The sequence below is a fragment of the Podarcis pityusensis genome, assembly GCF_964106645.2.
Source record: "Podarcis pityusensis genome assembly, chromosome: 12".
Lineage (NCBI taxonomy): Eukaryota > Metazoa > Chordata > Lepidosauria > Squamata > Lacertidae > Podarcis > Podarcis pityusensis.
In genome coordinates, this window is record NC_138037.1 from 55088967 (window position 1) to 55112397 (window position 23431).

General features: G+C 43.4%; 1 protein-coding gene and 1 long non-coding RNA gene across 2 annotated transcripts in view; one reads left to right on the forward strand and one right to left on the reverse strand.

Annotated features, from left to right (window-relative positions):
• Positions 1-5098: 5098 nt before the first annotated feature.
• On the reverse strand, positions 5099-6329 carry LOC308460081. Its single transcript, XR_013978462.1, has 2 exons — positions 6206-6329; positions 5099-5764 (listed from the first exon to the last, which is right to left on the reverse strand). It is a non-coding gene; the product is annotated as an uncharacterized lncRNA (long non-coding RNA).
• A 302-nt stretch (positions 6330-6631) lies between these two features.
• CDK13 (cyclin dependent kinase 13) overlaps positions 6632-23431 on the forward strand; it is a 37013-nt gene continuing 20213 nt past the window's right edge. Inside the window, exons 1-5 of the mRNA XM_080975702.1 lie at positions 6632-7977; positions 16154-16768; positions 19733-19903; positions 21376-21515; positions 22603-22773. Of these exons, the coding sequence (XP_080831828.1) occupies positions 6647-7977; positions 16154-16768; positions 19733-19903; positions 21376-21515; positions 22603-22773 (2428 nt within the window). The 5' untranslated portion in view covers positions 6632-6646. The remainder of the gene's footprint in view (positions 7978-16153; positions 16769-19732; positions 19904-21375; positions 21516-22602; positions 22774-23431) is intronic.

The following is a 23431-nucleotide window of genomic DNA, read 5'->3' on the forward strand; positions in this document are numbered from 1 at the left end:
AAGCTAAGTAACCACTCTAGATGATTGCTTTCTAAAATGTAGATTATGAAGACCTTGAGTTAAAAGATAACAACACAAATTAGTTTTGTTTCAATGAATAATTTTCTTTGATGCACTTTAGTAACAGAGATGTCATTTAACTCATAGAACCAGAGTGAGGAACCTCAGGCCATTTATTTCTTCCCAGTCCTCAGGGCTCTCTCCCCAGGCCACACTCCTTGAGTACGGTACTTTTCCCTGGCTAGGATGTACTGTATTTCTGAATTGTAATAATGCCACTGGCTTGCATGGTTGGAGAGAGATGTGGGTGTGTTGAGAAACCTCTGGTTTTTGCCTGGCTGGAATGTAGCCTACTGCACAAAGTAAAGAAACCACATCCATTGCTCAGCCTGCTTTCGCCTCTGGTTCCCACCTTTGCAGCTCCTGGAAGGTTGCAGCAGAGTGCTGTGACCCGGTTCTGCTTGTGGTCTTCCCATGGGCCTCTGGTTGGCCACGGTGCCAACAGAGACCCAAATTAGACGGGCCTTTGGCCTGATTCAGCAGGTTTTTCCAGGGGTTTTCTTACGTTCTTGTGACCCTTTAAACAATTTCCTGGTTTTAGAATACTCACATAAATAAAAAGTTTCAACCTTTCTTCACAATTCTGCGGTTTAGAAAATTTCGTTTTGATAAACCAAGGACCCACAAAAAGATTCAAAATGTTTGAGTCATATCTGGTGTTAGTAAAAAAACAAACAAAAACCTCCTGCCTTGCACCCTCTTTTATTCAGATACCAAATGTTTCATTCCAATGGGCAAATCGTTATTTTTGCTGAATACAGAAACCTTGACATAATCCTTAAGTATCATAACTCAGACTTATCTCAGTAAAATAATTGAACATCCAAGTTAGTAAAAATGTAAGGAGTAAAAAAATCTTTCTTCGTTTCCTATGTTCAAATTGACCCAGTCCAGAATAGTCTGAATTGACCTGTATCTACCCTTCATTTCTCTGAGCAAGGCTTAAGATATAATCTAACTTGCATAATTTTCTAGTTTTCTTATTAATAAACTTTAACCTAATTAACATTAGCATCCTGTTTCTTTGTTCTACAATGCACTGGCCTGAATCAGTTACCCATTCGGCTACACACAGAAGAACACTGGCAGTATTTACGGTATGTTGCTGGGAACTCACCTATGACTGATGTGTAAACTTGTTTTACAAGTTTAAAATTGTTGTCAGTGTGGAGGTTAGCCTTACCACATCCTAGTTTACAGTAATTTAAACAATTCACTGGCTGAATAAGAAAGCTTGTTCCCCTTAATTCATCAGGACAATCTTAGAAAATTGGCATGCTTATATGTGTGAGAAATTAGTTGACAGTTGTGATCTACCAGACTTACTATCATAACAACATATGAGGAATATTTCCTCTCAATGCCTGCAGTCAGATCTTGGAGTCTAAATATTGCTGCAAGTGCAGTCCTACACATTCCTCCTCAGGAGTAAGCCTATTAGGTTCAATTGAACTTCTAGGTTAGCATGTATACTTGACACTGTATAGGGTTACAGCCTAAGGCAGGGGTCAGCAAACTTTTTCAGCAGGGGGCCGGTCCACTATCCCTCAGACCTTGTGGAGGGCCGGACTATGTATTTCTTTGATGGGGGGGAATGAACGAATTCCTATGCCCCACAAATAACCCAGGGATGCATTTTAAATAAAAGCACACATTCTACTCATGTAAAAACACGCTGATTCCTGGACCATCTGCGGGCCGGATTTAGAAGGCCGTAGTGGGCCTTAGTTTGCCTTTTCAAAGGCAAACTTTTTCCCCAAAGGGGGTCACATTTGATGAAGTGAACATGCGTGATTGAAGTTGTTGAGCTTTTTTTAACAATTTTACCCCAAAGTTGTTGAACTTTTTTTACGATTTGACCCCAATAAATACATTGCAACAGTGGCCGGATAGAATCAGCTGGGGGGCTAAATTAGGCCCCCAAAACAGACAAAACAGGGGAAGGGACTTGGTTTGTTATATCCTCCTTATATGGGTTTTGTACATTTTTTTCATCTTATGATTAGGGGAGCTCAGCCAGAACCCTAAGAATCTGGGCATGGAGGGGGTAAGGGATTTCCTAGGAGCATGAATGACCACAGCCTATTATCAAAGCAGGAAGAAAAAGCAACAGCAATATGGAATATGGTTGCATGGCTTTCTTCATATCTAACAAGGTTGCCTTCTCTCTCCCCCACCACCCAAAACATGTATGAGAGAGTTTTTGAAGCAATTTGCAGTGTAATAAAAGTAAAATATTCACTCTTCTTTGAAAGCACAAGCTTGTTGTTCTAGATCTCATACTGTCCTGTCAGGGGCAGCCCATCAAGTTTTGCCGCCTGAGGCGAAACAGGAAGGTGCCGCCCCACTTTTGCTGCCTCTCCCCCCACCCACTGAAGTTCGCTTACTGGGGTCAGGCAATTGCGGCTTCTGGGGTCTTGCAAGATCTTGTGAGAGCCTCAGGAGATCTCACCAAAAGCAGCCACTTCTTCCTTCTCCAATGGTAGTGGTGGAGCACCCACAGAAGTGCCCCTTAGATTCTCCCATCTGAGATGGCTGCCTCAGTTTGCCTCATGGACGGATCTGTCCTGAGTCTTGTAAATAATGGGCACCAGGGATATAGCCTCCTTTTGGGAGGGTACTTTTGAAGTTTTAAGATCAAGACAAATTAAAAATAAATGGGTTCTACTGCGTTAGACATGGTGTGTCTATTCTACAAAACTGTTTGAAGTTGGGAACCTAGTGACATTGGGAAGAGATGTAATTTAGACTTTGATCTTTTATACTGTATTTCAAGGATACTTGATTTAAGAGACTGCAGAGTAGCCAGGAATCATCTTACAGTCACTGACCAGCTTGCTGAGTGGACGATTTCTCCTCAAACTAACCACACCTAATTCTGCTATTTTTGTCCACTCTCATTCCTGCCCACGACACATCTGTTCATCATAATCCTGCAATAGCTATGCACTAGGGAAATGCACCAGAAAATACTTAATTTTGAAAGTTACATACCAGACCTGATTGTGTCTATCTTAGGCTCTGTTAAGCAAATTCCAACATGTGCAGGTCATGAGCTGACTCCAAAGTGAAAGTGTATTCCTTCCCAGGGCTAGGCAAAAAGAGAGTCATCTGAAAGTGGGGAATATTAACACCAGTCCCTTGTCATGGTCAGATCACTTCCGGTTGAGATTTAGGATTTCAGCACCTTTTCACCTCTGCAGAGGCAGGGGACCTTTTTGATGGTTTGTCCTCTGAGGCTGATGGATCTAATGGGTTTTCAGATGGCTTTGGGAGATTTTCCAGCTGATATGACAGGCATTCCTGTCAAAGCCCTGGCTGACCTCTGGAACATCTGAATGGCTCAGGCCACTGACACAATCGCCCCTGAGTGCCCTCTCCCACTTTGTGGAACCCGTTTGGCTCCCTGGTATACTCCAGAGCTTAGGACAAGAAAACATGCTAGGAGACAGCTTGAACACGGGTGGAGGAAAACTCCAGTCAAATGCAATTGAACATGGTGAAGACTCATAATCAAGCCGACCTATTGGCAGTGAAGGCAGCAAAGGAGGCAGCAGTCTATGGTCTTTCAAACTGTCAGTGGGTTATTGTTTGTTATTAGGGTATGTATTCTTGTGTTTTTATATTGTAAACCACTCTGTGATCTTCGGTAATTTAATTAATGAAAATCACACCTGTGTGTTGCATTTGAAAGTGCTATTATTGTGAGAAATCAGAATTAGAGCAAACACTGGTCTTGGAGAACTATTATTCTGCTCCATGGGCACTGGGGGAGCCAAGAAGAAAGCTCTGTGCTGATTTTCTTTCATCTCATTATTTTTTAATTTTTTATACCACCCTATACCCAGAGTATTAATTTACATGGGGCTGTGGATGTGCTAAGATTCTTCTAATGTTAGCTGGGGGTGATAAATTGGGGGTGATAAATTCCTAATCAATATACTCTGTATTCTTATTTGGTTCCACTTCTTAGGTAACAATTGTGTGCTACGAAACAATACCTCCTGCAAAAAAATATAGATGGTTTAATTAGCCAGAGGCCTGGGAGAAGAGGATTGTTTTTGCATGGTGCCTAAAGATATGCAATGAAGGCACCGGGCAAACCTTCTTGGAGACAGCATTCCGCAAACGGGGAGCCACTGCAGAAAAGGCCTGTTTTTGTGTTGCCACCTTCCAGGATTCTCATGGAGGGGGCACACAAAGAAGGGCCTCAGATTTTGATTGCAGGGTCCAAGTTGGTGTATATGAAGAGAGGCGGTCCGGGAAGTATTGTAGTCCTGAGCCATTTAAAGCCCGGAAACTGATTGGCATCCAGTGCAGTTGGGCCAGGAATCGTGTTATATGATCAGATCATCTTGTCGCAGTGAACAACCTGCCCACTGAATTCTGCACCAGCTGAAGTTTCCAATCCGTCTTCAGAGGCAGCCCTACGTATAATGTGTTGCAATAATCTAACCTAGAGGTTGCCAGAGCATAAACAACAGAAATTAGGCTATCCCTGCCCAGATAGTGGCACAGCTGGGGGCCACCAGTGTTTCAGTCTTATCTGGATTGAGCTTCAGTTTATTGGCTCTCATCCAGTCCATTATCAAGGCCAGACACTGGTCCAGTACACCCACTTTCACACTTGTTGATGTAAATGAGAACCAGAGCTGCGTGTCATCAGCATACTGATGAATTTAGTTGGAACCCTGTATGTTTGCTAGCAGTGAAGTGAAGGTTTCATGAACGCCTACAAGGACCACCAAGCATTTATTAGAATAGATGTAGGAGGTGCAGTCTTCCCCACTGCTATATTTCCCCACTGCTATATCACATCTAGTCCATTTAGCTTTACATTGATAGTAGTTCTCCAGGATTTTAAGACAGGGTTGTCTCCCAGCCCTACCTTGCAATGCCAGGATTTGAACAAGGGATCTTCTCCATACAAAGCAAATGAACCTTCTCCAGCTATTTTTAGGTGGTAGTTGTTATGTCTGATAGCAGGTCTGATGCTATCCAAGTACTTTAACAAAAAGTATCCTTTTAGAGGTCCAAATGCTTATCATATAATTTATGAATATCTGATTATCAAGTTATTTGGGCAGTCAAGTATTAACAAATAAATAACATCCTTGGTCAAGACCTTTCCATAGATCCTATTGTTACAATATTTGGATGTCACAAAAGCATCACTTCAGGGGAAGATCAAGAAATGGTAACCTATTTATTAACAGCAGCAAGAGCAGAAATCTGGAAAACCCCTCCTCCACTATCAGAAAAATCCTGACCTTCATGAGTCACGACAAAACTAAATAAGAGTAACACAAAATCAGCAAATAGAAGATAAGATAATGGAGCTTGTTTATGTGAAATGTAACAACAAGATGCAAGAACAAGGCCATATTATTTGTTTGGAGACATAAAAGTTATCAAAAACTTTATACATTTCTGTTATAGATTAAGTACTTTATCAAGTTTTAAATAAGCTAGAAACATGCAGTGTAAATTTTGTTGCATTTACAGACGATATATTTATTAAAACAACATTTATCCATCAATTGTATCAAGGTATTTGGAAAGAAGTATCGCATTTAGGTTTCTGGGAATAAATAGAGAGCCATTCTTAAATTACGTCCCCTGTGCCTTTAAATAAAATGAAAAATCAACAGCTGAGGAACCTTCCATCCCTGCATCTTCTCCTCATGTCGAATCACTACTTCTCCTGACCAAAAAATAAAGAGAGATGTAGTAATAATAATAATAATAATAATAATAATAATAATAATAATAAAAAAAAAAAATTTATACCCCGCCCATCTGGCTGTCAGAAAAACCTAATTTCTTCGCTTCATTTGAGCTGCCACGGAGGCGAGCCTCTAAAAAGCCAGAGAACTTCGAGCGCTTTTCGGACACCCTACGTGGCCCCTCTCTCCCCTGCCCCGCACATGGAGGAGCTGCCAGTTTCAACAGGGGACCGGAAGTGTCGCATCGGGGGCAGTTCCCTATGACCTCTGGAATCCAGGATGCGGTCGAGGAAGCCGCCGGCCGGAAGTTCCGTACAGTAGGGGCAGGGAGGAGGGGGAGCGGAGCAAAGCCTCGCGAGATCCCTCCGTGCTGAGGGAAGCGAGCCGAGCTCTCCAGATAGGCCTGCCCCCGTCTTTACCTCAGCGACGGCGCAGGCGCAGTCGGGCCGGTCTCCCCTTCTGTCTCTTTCTGTGGGAGTGTGAGGGAGAGAGAGAAGCGCAAAGCGGGCGACGGGGACCGTTCGGCGGCCGCTTCTGCCCGGCTTAGGCCGTGAAGCGACGAGCCGTGGGCGGCGGCGGCGGCAGCGGCGGCGGGATCCTGCGCGCCGGCGCGGGGCGGGCTGAGGCGACTGTCGGCGGCGGAGGCGCGCCAGGCCTCACTCGGGGCCCAGCCGGGAATGCGGAGAGTTCGCGTCAGGCGCCGCGCATCGCCAGGAGGCCGCCGGGGACGCTTCTGAGGAGGAGGCCGGAGCGCCTCATGCGAAGAGACCGGCGCGCTCGGGATCCGGATCCCATGGCGGCTCCTGCTCTGGGCTCGTCCTCGGCGCCTTGACGGAGTCCTGTTCGCCGGAGCGGTCCCGATGCCGAGCACTTCGGAGGCGGCGGCGGCGGCGGCGTCTTCGTCCGGAGGCGGGAGCGGCGTCCGGGGCTGGGGCGGCTCCGAGTCGCCGGCGGCGGAGAAGAAGCGGTTGCATCACCGGCGGCGGAAGCGCGGCTCGTCGGCCCAGCCGCCGCCGCCTCCTCCCCAGCCTCCTTCTCCTCAGCCGCTGCCCGCGTCTCCCGCGGCGGCCCCTCCGCTGCTGTTCCCGCTGCTGCCGCCGCCGCCGCCGCCGCTGCCGCAGCAGCCCTCGCTCCTGCAGCCGCCGCTGCCGCCGCAGTCCCTGCTGTTCCTGGCGGCCACCGGCTCCTCCTGCTGCGGGGAAGGGGGGGAGCGGAAGCGGCCCCGGGGCAAGCGGCGCCCGGGCTCCCGGCACAAGCGGCGGCGCGTCCGGTTGCGCGGGGGGGCGGGCCTGTCGGAGCGGCGCGGGAGCGGGGCGGGCCTGGGGCCTCTGGTGGAAGCGGCGGCCGAGGAGTACGACGACGTCAGCTCCCAGTCGGAGGGGCCGCTGGGCGGCGGGACGGCCGGGGCGGGGAGCGGCGCGGGGAGCCCGGGCTCCTCCTCGGGCGGAGGCGCCGGCAGCCAGCCGCGCTCCAGCCGCGCCGAGGCGGAGCGGGGCCCCCGGCGGCCGCCGCGGAGGGAGCACCGGAGCAGCAGCGGCCGGCGCTCCCGGGAGCGCCACCGGGAGCACCGGCGGCGGGGGGAGGACAAGGACAAAGCGCCGCCGCCGCCGCCGCCGCAGCATCCGGAGGGAGCGGCCGCGGCCGCCCGGGTAGGGGGAGCCGAGGCCTCCTCCTCCTCTTCCTCCTCCAAGTCCCGTAGCCGCCACAACCACAGCGGCGGCCAGGACCGAGAGGGGCCCCGGAGCAGCAGCGGCGGCGGCAGCGACGGCCGCAGGAAGGGCTCGGCTGTCTCGCCCAGCGGCGGCGGCGGCGGCGGCGGCAGCAGCAGCAGTAGTAGCAGGAAGGACCGGCAGAGCAAAGCCCCGCGAAGCCAGGCGAAGGCGGCCAAGGAGCCTCCTTCGGCTTACAAGGAGACACCCAAGGCGTACCGGGAGGACAAGGCCGAGCCGAAGGCCTACAGGCGGCAGCGGTCCTCGCCGAGCCCCGGCCGCGATGACAGCCCGCCCAGCCACAGGGCCTCGCAGAGCCAGCGCAGCCGCAAGTCGCTCAGCCCCCGCTCGCCTCTCAGCCCTTATCGCCGCCGCTCGCCCAGCTATAGCCGGCACAGCTCCTACGAGCGCGGCGGGGATGTTTCGCCCAGCCCGTACAGCAGTTGGCGCCGCTCTCGCAGCCCCTACAGCCCCGCCATCAGGTAAGGTGACAGAACAGAGGATGGTTGGGAGGCATCCTTCCTTCGGAAAGGTTCAGAAGTGTGACCTGAAAGGGATAGGCTGGGAATTCTCTTTAAGTTGTGGTCTCAAATACATAAACACCTCCGTTTTCCTTTCTGTTGTGGGACCATACTAGGAAATACAACTCAGCTGGTGAGCTTTGGCTTGAACCCATTACCAGGTTTGAGAATGCAGAATCTGCACACGAAATTGGCATTTCTTTAATTTGATGGAACTTTTAAGGTCAGAGCAAAGTGCCATAGGTATTTTCTAAACAGGTCTCTTTCTGAATTGTGCTAAAAGTTGGGGGTAGTCACAACCAGTTACTGCTGGAGTTGTGCAGGTGACATACACTGAAAGTATTGTGAAATTCCTTTCAGAACCAAATCACTTCAAACTGAAAATTTTGAAAAATTTGAGATGTTTTGAGCTAAAAACTATTCACTTCTAAATGTTTTACAGCTTAAACAAAGTAGGCTGCAATCCTATGCATGATTCTTTGGAAGTAAGTGACATTGAACTTAGTGGGGCTTACTTGCAAGTTGACATGTGTAGGATTTCACTGGTAGCATTTCTCAGTACACTACAGAAGTGTTTCCTCAAATATTATACTGTGTATAAACAGACTGTTATCTGCAATGCAATGTGGCTGCAAGTTACTAGCCTATGTTTCTGCTTTTGCTGCCAAGGAAGTAGTTTCTTAATAGGCTAGCATAAAAATTGTCTTCTACCAAGGGGACTGGTGGAGGAATGACTGCATGATCTACATCTCCTCTGCTATTCTGTTTCTGTGATAGAGGAAAGGGTTTTCCTTCTGCAGTGATCATGGGAACCAAATGGGCTGACAGGAGAGACAGAATTTTCTATGCTTTCTCAGCCAGTCAGCTCACTCACCTGCATGGAATTCTTGGTTGCATTTGGCTGCTGAAGTTGTTAAATTTGAGACTCTCTCTTCATAGAAAATGGGAAGATTGTTTTGAGACTTGGGATGTATTCTTTAGATAAGGTTTTGATTACTGTTCAGTTTTGAACAGCTCAGTTTTTGTTTGATTTCTATATCAATACATAAAGCAGGAGTGCTTTCTACATCACCTTTTTGGGTTGAGATAAGGGCTTGGTAACATGACAAGAAGTTTTCTAGGAACATATGTCTGCCAGTAGCTACTCTGGTTTTGAAAAACCTCCCTTGACCTAATCCTGTCTGTTATGACTGTTGTCTTATCCCTTGAAAAGCACTTTATGAGCGCTCTCTGTTTCACTTAGATGACCAATATATCAGTCTTGTAGTAGGGAGGACTACTGTTTGGTTTAGGGCTTGGCTTGCATTTACTTTGTTTGCAGACCTGCAATGCAATTCTGTATATGCAAAGCAAGCCCCACTGAGTTCAATGGAGCTTATTCCCAGGTAAGTGTTTATAGAATTGTAGTCTTTGTTAGTTTTTGTAGCTCATTACTACAAATTTCAATTCCTCTTTTCCTTCACAGTACAGACAACTCCCCATTTACCCACATGGCTTCACTAGCACAGCTGATGGGTGGGGAAGAGCCTTTCCTGCCCCTCTGCTGTGGCAGTTGATCTGTCACTTCATGTTTGCAAGCCAGAGGGACAGGCCTTCACACAGCTGACAGGTGGGAACAGGGGAAGGTTCTTCCAGCCCATCAACTGAGCTGATACAGGCGACCTTTTGGGTATGCAGACAGGGGTTCAGAACGTAACCCCTGTGTAAATGGAGAGTTGCCTGTATATACACATATGGAACTACTGCTTAATTGAAGTCAACATTTTCAGTAGTCCATACTCCTGTTTGATACAGAGAATCATTCAACTTGTTTTAGAACCAATTAAGACGCTAGTTCACATAACTTCTGTTCATAGCTTTCAAATCAGTTTTCAAAAGTGTTCTGTGGTGGCATTGTGCTAGTGGAAACACTTCTTGCACAAGGGAAGACACCTCCCCCCCCCATTCTTCTCCTACCAATTGTAGTCCTTTATGCCATGCTTATTATTGGAAAATACATACGTTGGTAGGAAAGAGTTCTTTGGCTCTACCTAATGTAACAAGTTGGAGAGCCAAGAAAGCCATGCCGGTTCCTTTGTTGTCAGGAGATAGATCCAAGATGATGTCTCATCTCCAGGTCCAAGGGAGAAGTGAGAGGAGGAGGCGGAAGTGAGAGAGATGCAACCTGAGGATTCCACTTCAAAGGAAGGATGGTCAGCACAGTTTAAAGGACAGAGACAGTTTAGGAAGTTGGAGGTCTCCTGTTTTATCTGTTTAACCTTATCTCAACAAGCTGAGTTGCACCCCACTTTCAGCTGGAAAAGGATTAGGGTCCTCCAGAGTGACATCAGCTGATGGGTGGGTGTGGTTTGAGGAAAATGGCCTGATGGCAAAATTGCAGTGTGATTGGTCTGTGGATCAGAGGTTCTCCACCCCTGTGCCACAGTTGGCTTTTTACATTGTGGATGGGTGGAATGCAGCAAGAGCTGCAACAGTAGCTGTCTGTAATGTTTGAACCTCAGGTGCATAGTTATTTATGGCATGACGCCCATTCCACACTGATTAGGTAGGGCTTGCCAGTAGGGCAACTGCATGGATGAAAACTTTCAAGGTTTTTTGTTTCAAATCCCCCCTTGCCCCTTAAACCCTACTCCCTCCACCAAGAGAGGGTTATATCATTTAGGAGCTAGTAATTTAAGATGTATGTGCATGTGATCACACACTCACACACATGCTTTCTCTCTCCCAGCCCCCTCAATATTCTGCCATGGTAAATACTAATGGAAGAGAGTTTCAGATGAAACTCCTGTTTGTAGTATTTGACTTCTAATGTTTTGGTAATTATTATTCTCAAGCCAGAGGTGATAAACCCAAGTTTTTTATTATGTTTCTGAGGGAGGGTGGCAATAGATGAGGTTTATTTTTCCAGAGTAGATAGTTATAGAATAGAATTGCAAGCCATTATCTAAGTACAAAACTTTGGGGCCTGGAAAGGAGCTTGTGTATGTGTGAAGGAACAAGAAGATTCACTGGAGAAATAGGCAGGTCACAGCTTAATGGTTACAGTTCACAAGTAGCAAAGCATTGAACACAAGCAAGAATCCACTTTCTGACAACTGTTACAGTGTCAGAAACTGCCTGTCTGCTGGGCAGAAGCAGGGACTGAACCATTCTGTGGGGATTGCAGTTATTGGCATTATAGACGGAGAATGTGCATAGCTTTTAAATTTTCTTGTAAATGTTTTTAATTCTGCTGAGTTGTTTGGCTACCTTGGACTCCTTCGAGAGGAAGGCTTTGATAAAATCGATAAATAGTAAATTATACAATAGACTTGGCATGGTTGGTATATACTGATAGAAAGTTGGGTTAGTGTCCTAATATGGTTCTAATAGTACAGTGGTACCTCGGGTTACAGACGCTTCAGGTTACATACACTTCAGGTTACAGACTTCGCTAACCCAAAGATAGTACCTCGGGTTGAGAACGTTGCTTCAGGATGAGAACAGAAATTGTGCTCTGGCCGCGCAGCGGGAGGCCCCATTAGCTAAAGTGGTGCTTCAGGTTAAGAACAGTTTCAGGTTAAGAACGTACCTCCAGAACGAATTAAGTTCTTAACCCGAGGTGCCACTGTATTATCCTAGCCAGCATACTGTATTTTTCGCTCTATAAGACGCACCAGACCACAAGACGCACCTAGTTTTTGGAGGAGGAAAACAAGGGAAAAAAATATTCTGAATCTCAGAAGCCAGAACAGCAAGAGAGATCGCTGCGCAGTGAAAGCAGCAATCCCTCTTGCTGTTCTGGCTTCTGTGATAGCTGTGCAGCCTGCATTCGCTCCATAAGACGCACACACATTTCCCCTTACTTTTTAGGAGGGAAAAAGTGAGTCTTATAGAGCAAAAAATACGGTACTTTGCAACTCCTGCTGTAAGGCGTGTAAAGTTAAGAAGTTTATCCAAATCTTCAAGATAGCCTTGAATTTTCCCATATTATTCTTTTCAACAAAATGTTTGTATTGAAAAGTGTAACTAAACTTACTTTTGTTCCTCAGCATCCTCAACCCCTGGAATTATAGCTAAAAATGGATCATGGTCAGTTCTATACCTTTAGTAGTTTTCTTTCTCTCTTGTGTGTCAGTGCCCCTTCCTTTCACATGTGAAATTTACAGGTTTCTAGTGCTGGAGGGAAAATGTAGTACACACTTCTTAATCTCCAGATAAATCACAGGTGGTGAGCCTCCAGACCAGGGGTAGGCAACCTAAGGCCTGTGGGCCGGATGCGGCCCAATCGCCTTCTCAGTCCGGCCCACGGACGGTCCGGGAATCAGCATATTATTACATGAGTAGAATGTGTCCTTTTATTTAAAATGCATCTCTGGGTTATTTGTGGGGCATAGGCATTGGTTTATTCCCCCCCCCCCAAAAAAATATAGTCCGGCCCACCACATGGTCTGAGGGAAGGTGGACCACCCCATGGTTGAAAAAGGTTGCTGACCCCTGCTCCAGACCATGGGTCCTCTGCTCCACACCTGACATTATGCAATGTTAGATGTGAGGTAGTTAGCCATGGCTGCAAAGGAACAATCAGTGCACTCCTGATTGTTGTTCTGCAAGTGGGGCTTGCACTCAGCACCTTTTAGATTGGGTGCCAAATACAAGTCCCACTATGATGATTCCGCTTCAGAGATCATGGGTGCAGACTTATCTTACCAGAAGCTTTCAGTGATGAATTTAAACACCTGATCAGTTCCTTTGTGCAGTATCCCTGTCATGTTTGGAGTTTGCTTTCAGATGCACAGTGCTTGAGTCTGCAAAGAAATAATCTTCCTTTGCAGTCATGGTTTTATGTAAAGCCAAAGACAGAAAGAGGAAGAATCTAGAGGGTGCTTGGGGGCACTTCTGATTATTCATTTGAAATGATGGCATATGCCAGGTGATTGCCAGATGTGTGGCTCCATTCACCTGTCAAAATTGCCCAGAAGGAGTGGGCCAGTTTTAGATCCAGTCCATTGGCCAAATACATTTTCCTAGTTGGATCCAGTTGTATTCCTGACATAAATAGTCCAAAATGCTTGGCTGCCTCTGGGATTGCATACTTGCATGATATTGGAATTACTCATATTTTAGAACATAAAAAACTGAAAGTAAGCAAAGAAAATTCATATAGTTACTTAATTTTCAGTGGGTAGCTTCAGATCAGTTGAGTTTATGTTTAATAATTGTATTGACGCTTTGAAAAGGTAGTAATTGCAGTAACGGGGGTTTGGTGATTATATTTATGGGGCTGCGGGGGAAATAAATATTGAGCAGTCAGCTTGGGTAAGCCTGGTCTCGTTCTCTCTTCTCGTCCCCCCCCCCTTCAGGAGATGCTTTTACAGACACTTCTACAGTGCAGTAGGGAGGAGTGTCAGGAAAGCCTTTTGCATGAGTGGCTTTCTGGATACAAGTTTATATTTGCATGTAGAGGTAACACTGGAGTTTAGCATCCTGAAAGTTTTACTGAAAGCAGTTTTTAGAACAATAGTTGTTTAATTTTGTTTCCTGCTCATTCTGATTTTGCATGTGTAATTTGGGTGGCTTAGTAGCATTTCAGGTCTGGACATCTGAATTGTCTTCGAGAAAAGGAAACAATTGGAATTTCCCTTGAGCTATTCAAGGTATACAGGATAGGAATTGGAAATGGTGTCAAAATGTGTTCACTGAGTTTTATGTGCCTGAATCCCCCCCACCCCATGCTAAAGCATTATTTAAGTGGTTGCATTGCACCATATTACAGGTAACGCAGCACTAAATTATACAATAGTGTATCTGATAACAATACTGCCAGCAGTACCATGGAGAAGGAAATTAGATTTAAGTTAAATCAGAAGTTCAGTAAATCAGTGTGAATTTGCATCTTTCTTAAACTTTGTCAAAACTGAGTGGGTGAGTATTAAGTTATTTTTATGTTGCTCTTCAGTACATGTGTTTTAAAGGCAGGTGAGAAATAAAAAAAACCCCAACAACTATAAAATCAAACGACAGTAAAGAGTAAAACTTTTACAGTAAAGCAGCCCAAAAGCACAACAGCAGATAAAGCCACACTCAGCCAGAGATTCAGAATGCATGTAGGAAAAAGAGTTCCTTCTGGCACCATAAGGAATATTCCAAACACAGGGTGCCACAGCTGAGAAGGTCTGCACTTTCCTAACATACTAAAGATGGACCCAGAGAAGGACCTCAGAAAATATTAGTGTATGATAGGTTCATGTGGGAGAAGATGGTTCCTTCTTCAGATTCCCAGGTCTCAAGCTGTATAGGATTTTAAGGATAAGCCACCGGCATTTTGAATTGTTTCAGAAGTAAACCAGCAGCTAGCAAAGCTGTTGGAGAACCAGCAGGTATGTTCTCAGTGGCCTGACCAGCTTAGGCGAACAGCAATGTTTGGGGGTAACTGAAGGTTCCAAGTAGATTTCCAAGTGAGCAGAAATCCAATAAATGGCTGTAGTTTAATCTGGAGGTTATCAGAACATGGATAACAATAGCCAGGAGAGGTTCCAGTTAGTGAAAGGAGGTTTTTGATACTGATTCCAGTTGGACCTCCAGTTATAAAGCTGGATATATTTATTTATTTTTAATTTATGTTAATAAATATCAGTAATCTAACAACATAAAACAATATGCAAATAATTAGAGGTGATAGTCTATCACTTATATATATATGAGCATAAGGCTCCTGCCTAAGCTGATCTTCCAAAAAGCAGTTGCCTTTCTCCCCTCCCAGTCAGGATTGGGAGAGGAGGAGATAAACACCTGTCTTTGGAAAGATCTTTCCAAACAGCAAGCAGTTGCTGTTCTTCTGATCTTTGGAAAGATCCTGTATGCTGGACTCAGTGCTTTTGGAAGTAGCAAAGAGACTTGCAAAGCTGTGAGTTTGGTAGCTGGGTGGTCCTGCCCACCTGTCAGCCATGTGATATTGATCCTTTAGAGCAGGCATCCCCAAACTTGGCCCTCCAGAAGTTTTGGGACTACAACTCCCATCCCTAGCTAACAGGACTAGTGGTCAGGGATGATGGAAATTGTAGTCCCAAAACATCTGGAGGGCTGAGTTTGGGGATGCCTGCTTTAGAGCAGGTATGTGAAAACCTATAGAGGAGCTGAATATCAATAATATAAATTTATACCAAGTTTCTACTGTACAGGAATGTTGGCCTGAGACACTAGTAATAGCAAAAACAACAACAACAATTTATTATTTATATGCCACCCATCTGACTGGGTTGCTCCAGCCACTCTGGGCTGCTTCCAACAAATTAAAACACAGTAAGACATCAAACATTAAAAGCTTCCCTATACAGGGCTGGTAATACTGCTCAGTGGCATCTTGCATAAAAGGGCTCCTGAAAATAAAGAAAATAAATGTGAGAGAAACACTGTGAAATACATCTTTATTGCTTTGTTCCTTTGGTTGGAATTATTTTTTCCAAGCCAGACTAGTGTTGACAGGTGAAATTTTCATGCACATTTGTAGCTGAATGTACTGTTAACTTAATGCACTTACAGTGTATATATAGCTTAATTATTACTGTGTGATGTTAAATGTTCATTCTCTAAGTACATTTAAGGTTTAAGTCAGCCTTCTTCAACCTTGGCCTTGGTGTTTGGGGCTGGTGGGAATTGTAGTTCAACAGTAAGGATGATGTAAGTCACAGGAGATTGGTTTAACATAAAAATTTAAATAGCTAGCCTGATTTGATTTGAACCACTCTTCCTATTTGTACCCCCAAGTATTTCCTATTCAAAAGTTTTTAAGTGCTTTTACCTTTTGTGCCTGAGAGAAAATGTTATAGAAGTTCTCTTACTGGTGTAGTGAAAGTCAAAACTGTTAGTACTAAAAATAATTTTAAAGCTTTCTTGGATTAAATCCTGACCTCACTGATCTCAAAATGAAGAGTGGAGCTGATTTATGTTCAGTCAAGTTTACAATGCCTACAACAGAGATGGAAAACTCTGTTGTAAAATATATCACATTATTTCCTGCTGTTGTTAAAAGGTTCTAACCAAGAAGTCAGTTACCCTGCAAACATACTAATGAAATGGTTGTAAAAGCTGTTCAGTAAAGAGAAAGATGGTGGAGTATAAAAATGGGCACTGACTAAATCTTTACTCTTCTAAACAGAAGATCAGCAAAATCCAGAAGCAGAAGCCCTTATTCATCAAGGCACTCAAGATCTCGCAGTAGGCACAGATTATCAAGATCCAGAAGTCGGCAGTCGAGTATTTCTCCTAGTACTCTGACTCTAAAAAGTAGCCTGGCTGCAGAGTTGAATAAGAACAAAAAAGCTAGAGCAGCAGAGGCAGCCAAGGCCAATGCGAAAGCTTCAAACACATCTACACCTACAAAGGGAAGCGCTGAAAACACTGGCTTGACCATTCCTCAAGCGAACAATGTGAAGGAACTGAAGAAGATAAAAACTGAACACGTACCTTCCCCTTCAGGTGGTACAGTCCTGAAAAATGATAAGGCAAAGGCTAAAGTCCCAGTTCAGGAGACGAAGGGGGAAAACAATTTGACTGTAGAGAAAGCTGCTAAGCAAAAAGTTTTGGTGGCGAAAGAGAGTAAAGCCACTCCTGTTAAGCCACCATTGCAACCTGCTTCCGTGAAAGAGAAAAGCAAGCCTCACCCACCAAGTGTAGCACCTAAGGAAAAGGATCGCAGTGTTTCACTAATAACCTCCACGCTTCCACCCCTGCCTCTTCCACCTATGCTGCCTGAAGATAAAGATACAGATAGGTGAGTTGTAAAATACTTAACTTTCTCTCTTAAGACATAATTTCCACCTGGAAATTGTTTGGGGTTTTTTTTTTAAGCTGATGCTGATAAACCATATGTAAGGGGGGAAATAACCTGACAACCTGATTACTGTGACTCCAGGTATGTTGTAGGTGTTGTAGACAAAATATTCCTGAACTGTGTTAAGGACTTTTTCTTGATATCCACAGACCAGATAGCAGTCGTAGTATATTAAAGGACCTACAATCTTAAAAGATTTTTACCTCTTTCTCATTTACTCTGTGTGGACCTGTATCCTAATATTACTAGAAGCCTGTAGCCAATGTTTCGGCAAGTAAACTCCAGTTCATGCAACTCTTCTTCAGCACCTCCTACCTGTTACCTAATCAGTGAACTGAAATCAGTGAGGTTTATCTCATATGCCTTTCCGCCTCTCTTTCAACCCAGACTCTTGACTGCTCATTTTTTTGTGTCCTATGCACAAGCACATTTCTGTTTAATTCTGTGGGCTTAGTACATATAAGTGTGCATAGGATCACAGCTTGAAGGAATTCACCATCACATGTCTTGTTTCTTTCCACCTGCTATAATTCCTCAATAGTTGTTTTTCTTTGCAAACAACACCATTTGTGGCTAGCTGTGGCAGTGACCATATTGAGAGCAGTTGCTACTGGAGTGAACAACAATGGTTTCTTTACAAAGATAGCTGCAACTGCTGAACTGATATAGCAAACATCTTTTCTCTCTTGGAGTAAGAATGAGGAAACTGAAGATGATCATTATACGTGCAATAATGTTTTTAGGAATGAAACCTTGTTGGACTTCTGAGTAAATACTATTGAATTCAGACTAACCAAACCTGTGTCTGAGCCTGTCTTTGGCTCCTTGCCAGATTGACACATACCTTTACTGTAACAAACACAATAGAGTGTGATAGCTGAATTGAGTTGTATTTTAGGCAACACTGTTCTTCCTTTTTTTGGCCATATAGATTGTCCCATGTGAGGGACATAAGCAGATTGATCCCACCTTCCTTTACCTTTGCTTTCCTCTTTGGTAATTCTCCACAGTTCGGTACCAGTTCTGTCCTTGTCTTGGGACCGTAAGGTGAAGGGTGATTGATTGATTGATAAATAAATAAATAAAGGAAGGAAGGATGAACAAGGAAGAAAGTGTATAGAAACATTTAATTTGAATAAATTGATTAATAAAATGAACTCAAAGCATCTACCAATAGCTGTACATGAGATAAGACTGATAAACCTAATGTAATAATATGGTACGTGTGTATATGAAAGCATCAAAGATGTTTCAGCCTCAAAAGACCCTCAGCGGAAAATTAGTCAACAATTTAAAAACAGAGTCAAACTAGCTAAGAAGTTAAAATTCTTGCAACATTAGTGGTACCTGGAAAATGCACAAGTTTATCTGGTATTCAAACCACCCAAAATAAATCATAATAGCAAGACATATTTAATCTTCCTGAACATGGGCGTAGCCAGGATTTTTGTTAGGTGGCAGACTTTCATGGGGGGGGGGGGCAGAACCTCAGATTTTGATTGATTGTGGGGGCAGCCACCTCCCCTGCCACCGCCACCGGCTATGCCCATGTTCCTGAGTTGTGTTATTGCTTATTGAGGAATCACACTTATATATCCATAGATGCAGATCCATTCAACCTGTGTACAGTACTGGGGGAGGGGGGAGTGGAAGCACTCTACAGTCAAACCTCGGTTCTCGAACGCCTCCATTATCATACGTTTCGGCTCCTGAACACCCGGAAGTAAATGCTCCAGTTTGCAAACATTTTTCGGAACCTGAACATCCGCCGCAGCTTCCGCTTGAGTGCAAGAAGCTCTTGCAACCAATCGAAAGCCGTGCCTTGGTTGTTGAACGTTTCAGAAGTCGAACAGTCTTCCGGAACGGATTACGGTCAACAACCAAGGTTTGACTGTATATGGAATAAAAACGAATAGAACATTGGAAATACCATTATCTCCCGGTTATTCCAGAAGATGCTAACTTTGGCATTATAACTGAATTTTACCATTATTTATTCCATGTAAACTTAAGACAATTTAAAATTCAAGGTTTTGAGCCTTTGTAAATATAGCATTAAAAAAAAATTAAACTAATAAATGGGACATTGAAAAAAACAAGCACCTTCAAACTGGAAGTTTGTTTGAGAACCCTCCATGACAGCCAGTCTTAATCTGTCCTATATACAACATGCAGGTAGACGCTGAAGAAATTGGTTTTCATATGCTATGGGGCAGGGCTAAGGAACCTTTCTAGCCTGATGGATTGCCCTACCCACCTGTCAGCCACCTAGCATCACAATTATGTTGGGTGACCTTTCCAGCCTGCAGGAGTCTTCAGAAATCCGCTCAGAGTGCTACTTTGCCCTGATGTTTGAAAAGGTGTTTGCAGACACTGTAAACATCATTTTGGCCAAGTCCTGTCCTTACCTGCTCATACTTGATGTCCTATATGGCATTGGCTGGAGGGTGGGTGGGCAGGGCTTGGTAGAAATGGCCTCACAGGTCAAATGGAGAGACCGGGTGGGTCTAATTACACCCCTGCTATAGGGAGTGTAATAGCCAAATAAGTTTCAGAAAAATAAATCTTAATATACTGCCAGGTGAATATGTAACAGATAATACCCAAATTAGCTGGAGCTCCCTATAGATCAGAGTTGTGTTGAAAAATGGCTATTATTTAAATTTCTGAATGATTAGGCAAATGCTGTAGCCTCAAATTCTAGTATAATATTAATATTAGATTATTAATATTATTAACATATTTGCTAATTTGATTCCCATTTGCTTATGCCTTCACATATTCAAAATTAATGCTCTTTAAAATGTAAATCTAGAGAAGGCTGTACTATGGAAAACTGACTTAGATTTCTGGCATCGGATTTTGAAATAGGAAGCTACCAAAGGTTTGTCTATATTTCTCTAGTTTTCAAGGGAGCATTTCTGTGAAAGCTGTTAAGAAAGAAGTGGAGAAGAAATTGCGTCACTTGCTTGAAGATCTGCCACTGCCGCCTGAGTTGCCTGGAGGAGATGATTTATCCAGAAGTCCAGAAGAGAAAAAAACACCAGCGCAGCCACATCTTAAAAAGAGACCGAAGTATGCACAAAGTTTTTCTTTTTCTATAATACATGTATTTCACTTCCATAGCGTATCACTTTAAAATCTCTGTTTGAGCTATTGAATATAAGAAATGCTGGTAGCTTACTCATAGTAGGATTCGTAGGATTCTGTTAAGGCTTCTTTTTAATATTTTACTTGTTTTAGGAAGTAAAAGGAGCTAAAACTGAAGTAGGTTAGCATAATTGTGATTGCATGTACTTTTCAATCTGCCAGTCTAGATGCCCTGGCAAATTGTAAATACAGCTAATGGAACAGCCTTCTTTCATTTCTACCAGTTGTGTGCTGCCATTTCATTATACCGACATAACAAAGCTTTATCACCATTTTGCACTTAGATCTGTAGGCAGGAATATATGCCTTAAACATATATTTAATCTTCAGTATGCCTCATCACGCCCATATCATAAGTGTTTCGAGTGGCTTGCTGAAATAACAGATTATAGCATGCGGTTTTCTTCATCCAGTAAATTTATTATAGCATCCGATTTCTGAGTAACAAGGAGTGTGAAATACATGCAGGTCCTGCTTACCTGAACACAGTGCATTCCCTGGAAATCCTTTTGTTAGGCAAACATTTGCATAACAAGTCCAACTAGCAAAAGAGAGGCAAAGGAAGAAAAGCTGATTTGTCCCATCTCCCCTGCTCCCTGATTTGTCCAAGCTCTATCCCCCCCCCCCATGGTTTCTGCCTGAAAATGGCAGCTGCTGACCAGCAAAGCATGAACAAGTAAGGAAGTAGGCAAACTCTGGCTGTTTGGATATCTGAATGAGCCGTGTGTGTACTGAGGTTCTGGCACGATTCTTTGTATTTGGACAAGTAAATTTGAGGATAACAAGCAGATGGATAGCAGGACCTACATGTAGGAATAAAGAGTGAAATATCTGAAATGGGTAATGAAACAATTTAACAAGTCATAATTGGGATTTAAAACACCCACCCACACCTGCATTTGACTGGTACAGGTTGAGATAATGTATCCTTTCATTTCTCCGTTTTTCTAAGGAAAGAAAGATATTGCATCCTGAGTTTCTTTTTAGTTTTCCCACAAAACAGATGATCCTTGTTTTGTATTAGAATGTTTTTGAAAATCTGCTCAGTATCAGCAGTAAATGCAAACCAACACCCCCAGGGATGCATGCAACAGTCATAGGGGTTTAAAAGAAATTGCAAATGACAGTTGTGGTTAATGGCAGCATTTGTTTAGACTGAAAATAAATGCTGAAGTCATAGTATGCACAAAAGAGCAGATACTCTAAGGAGAATTTTTATTAATATTTTCTTTTTTATAATTATTACACATATTACTCATGGAAATGGCTCAAAGTGACTTATAAACATAACAATAAACACAATCAATAAAATATTTTAAAAAACCCAAAAATACATCTATACAATATTATTATATAGATATGGAAATGCACTCAAATTGCATTTTACTGTCTGCTAGGATATGTGGACCACGCCATGGTGAAACAAAGCAAAAAGAAATTGACTGGGGGAAACGCTGTGTTGATAAATTTGATATCATTGGCATTATTGGAGAAGGAACTTACGGGCAAGTTTACAAAGCAAGAGATAAAGATACAGGTAAGCTTTCAAAATCAATTCACATAGAAATAGCTGACTTTGAGTGTGATCACCACAGCATGTTTTGTGTCTTTTGTCAAGTTCCTGAGCATATATTATGCAATAATTCTCCACAGCTGCAAGACAGTACTTGAGATGATTGTTTGTTTAGGCTACAAGCCCTTAAGGAAAGTTCAAGAAGCTGTGACTCTTCACACTTCTTCCAGTGTGTGGCTTAGTCCATGGATATAGTAAAATGTGTCGAATTGAGCATGTGCACCATCAGACTGTGGCACCCAAGTGCAAATATTCAATGCAGAAGTATTGAATGGGGAAAGGGTCAGTTATGGACTTCAAGTGCTTATTGAGACAGAGGAGGAATAGAAAGTTGGGTAAATAATACTAGTGCTAAAATAAAGATGTGACATCCAGCTGTATCCAAATGTTCTCTGAAGGGTTGGGGAACAGTCCAGCGCAGCTGGGGTTGGTGGGACAAAGGGATGAATAGAAGTCTTATTATGTGAGGTGACGTTCCCACACAAACATTGAGTGTCTCCCAGTCTCTGATATTTGTGGAATAAATGTATTGCTACCTTGCTGTGGAGTTGCAAAATGCTGGAGTTGATGGACCGCATGTGATCTGGAGGTGAAATTTGAATTTACACCATAGTGTTTGCACAGACCTTTCATTCTAAGCTTTTGTAATGGGCCTTGTGCTCCATAGCCACAAACAGGTTCTTCCGACTGCTGGATCAACTTAAGTGGGCAAAATGAAATTTGGGGGATCACATCCATACAGAAAAGCATATGCGGAACATCTTCTCTGAGTGATGCCTTGCATAGTGGTTTGCAGCAGAGATTGCTGTCATGCATGTTAAAAGGAAATGAGAAAGTGACATTGTGGTAGTAGAACAATTTTAACTTGTTTTATTTGCATAGAGATTCGCATACTGAAACTGCTTAAATATACTCATTTTTATTTTCTATGCAGTAAATTTCTGTTTCAGTTTTATAAGATACCTGATAGTCTCACATTATACAAACAGCCACAGGAAATTCTGAATTGAATGCAATTACATCATTATAGAATAAAAACATTATTTTATAGGGGAAATGGTGGCACTGAAGAAGGTACGGTTGGATAATGAGAAGGAAGGCTTTCCAATTACAGCTATTCGAGAAATTAAGATTCTTCGACAACTTACTCACCAAAGCATAATCAACATGAAGGAAATAGTAACAGATAAGGAAGATGCTTTGGATTTTAAGAAAGACAAAGGTATGTAGACTACTGTTGTGTTAACAGTCCTGATTTGAATGCACCTTATTTGAGAGTAGCATGAGCATTTATTGAGCTGTAATGTAACTTGCACACTTCTTCATATGTATACATGGTTTCTTTTGAAGAGACATGCTATAAGCCTTTGCCCACATTAATATGAGCAAGATAATAGCATCCTATATACTATTCAGTTTTTCTCATTGAATTGGCATTTTTAAAATATATGCCTTGCTAAAATATATTTATCCCCCTTTTCTGAGCTGTAAAGATTTCTAGGAAAGGGAATACCCACAAATACAAAATCACAAGTAATGCAATTACTATAGTATAGGATTGCCATATTTCAAAAAGGAGAAACCCTGAAAGTTGTTGCGATTTTTCGGTTGACTTCTCTAAGATCCAGGACAAAGCACCGCCTTTTGGAAACATCCCCCAGAGGTCAATTCTGCCTTTGAAATCCCAGACACATGGCAGCCCTATATAATAACTTCTGGGACGTGTGGCAAAACAAAATCCCAGCACTAAACAAAAATCACCAAGGACATTTTTTGAAGGGGTGTAGAAACTTTTCTCACTTAAGTGATCCCCCATGTTAACCCACTAGAGCTTTCCCTTCCCACGCCACACAACTCCAAAGCTCACTTTTCACCTTCCC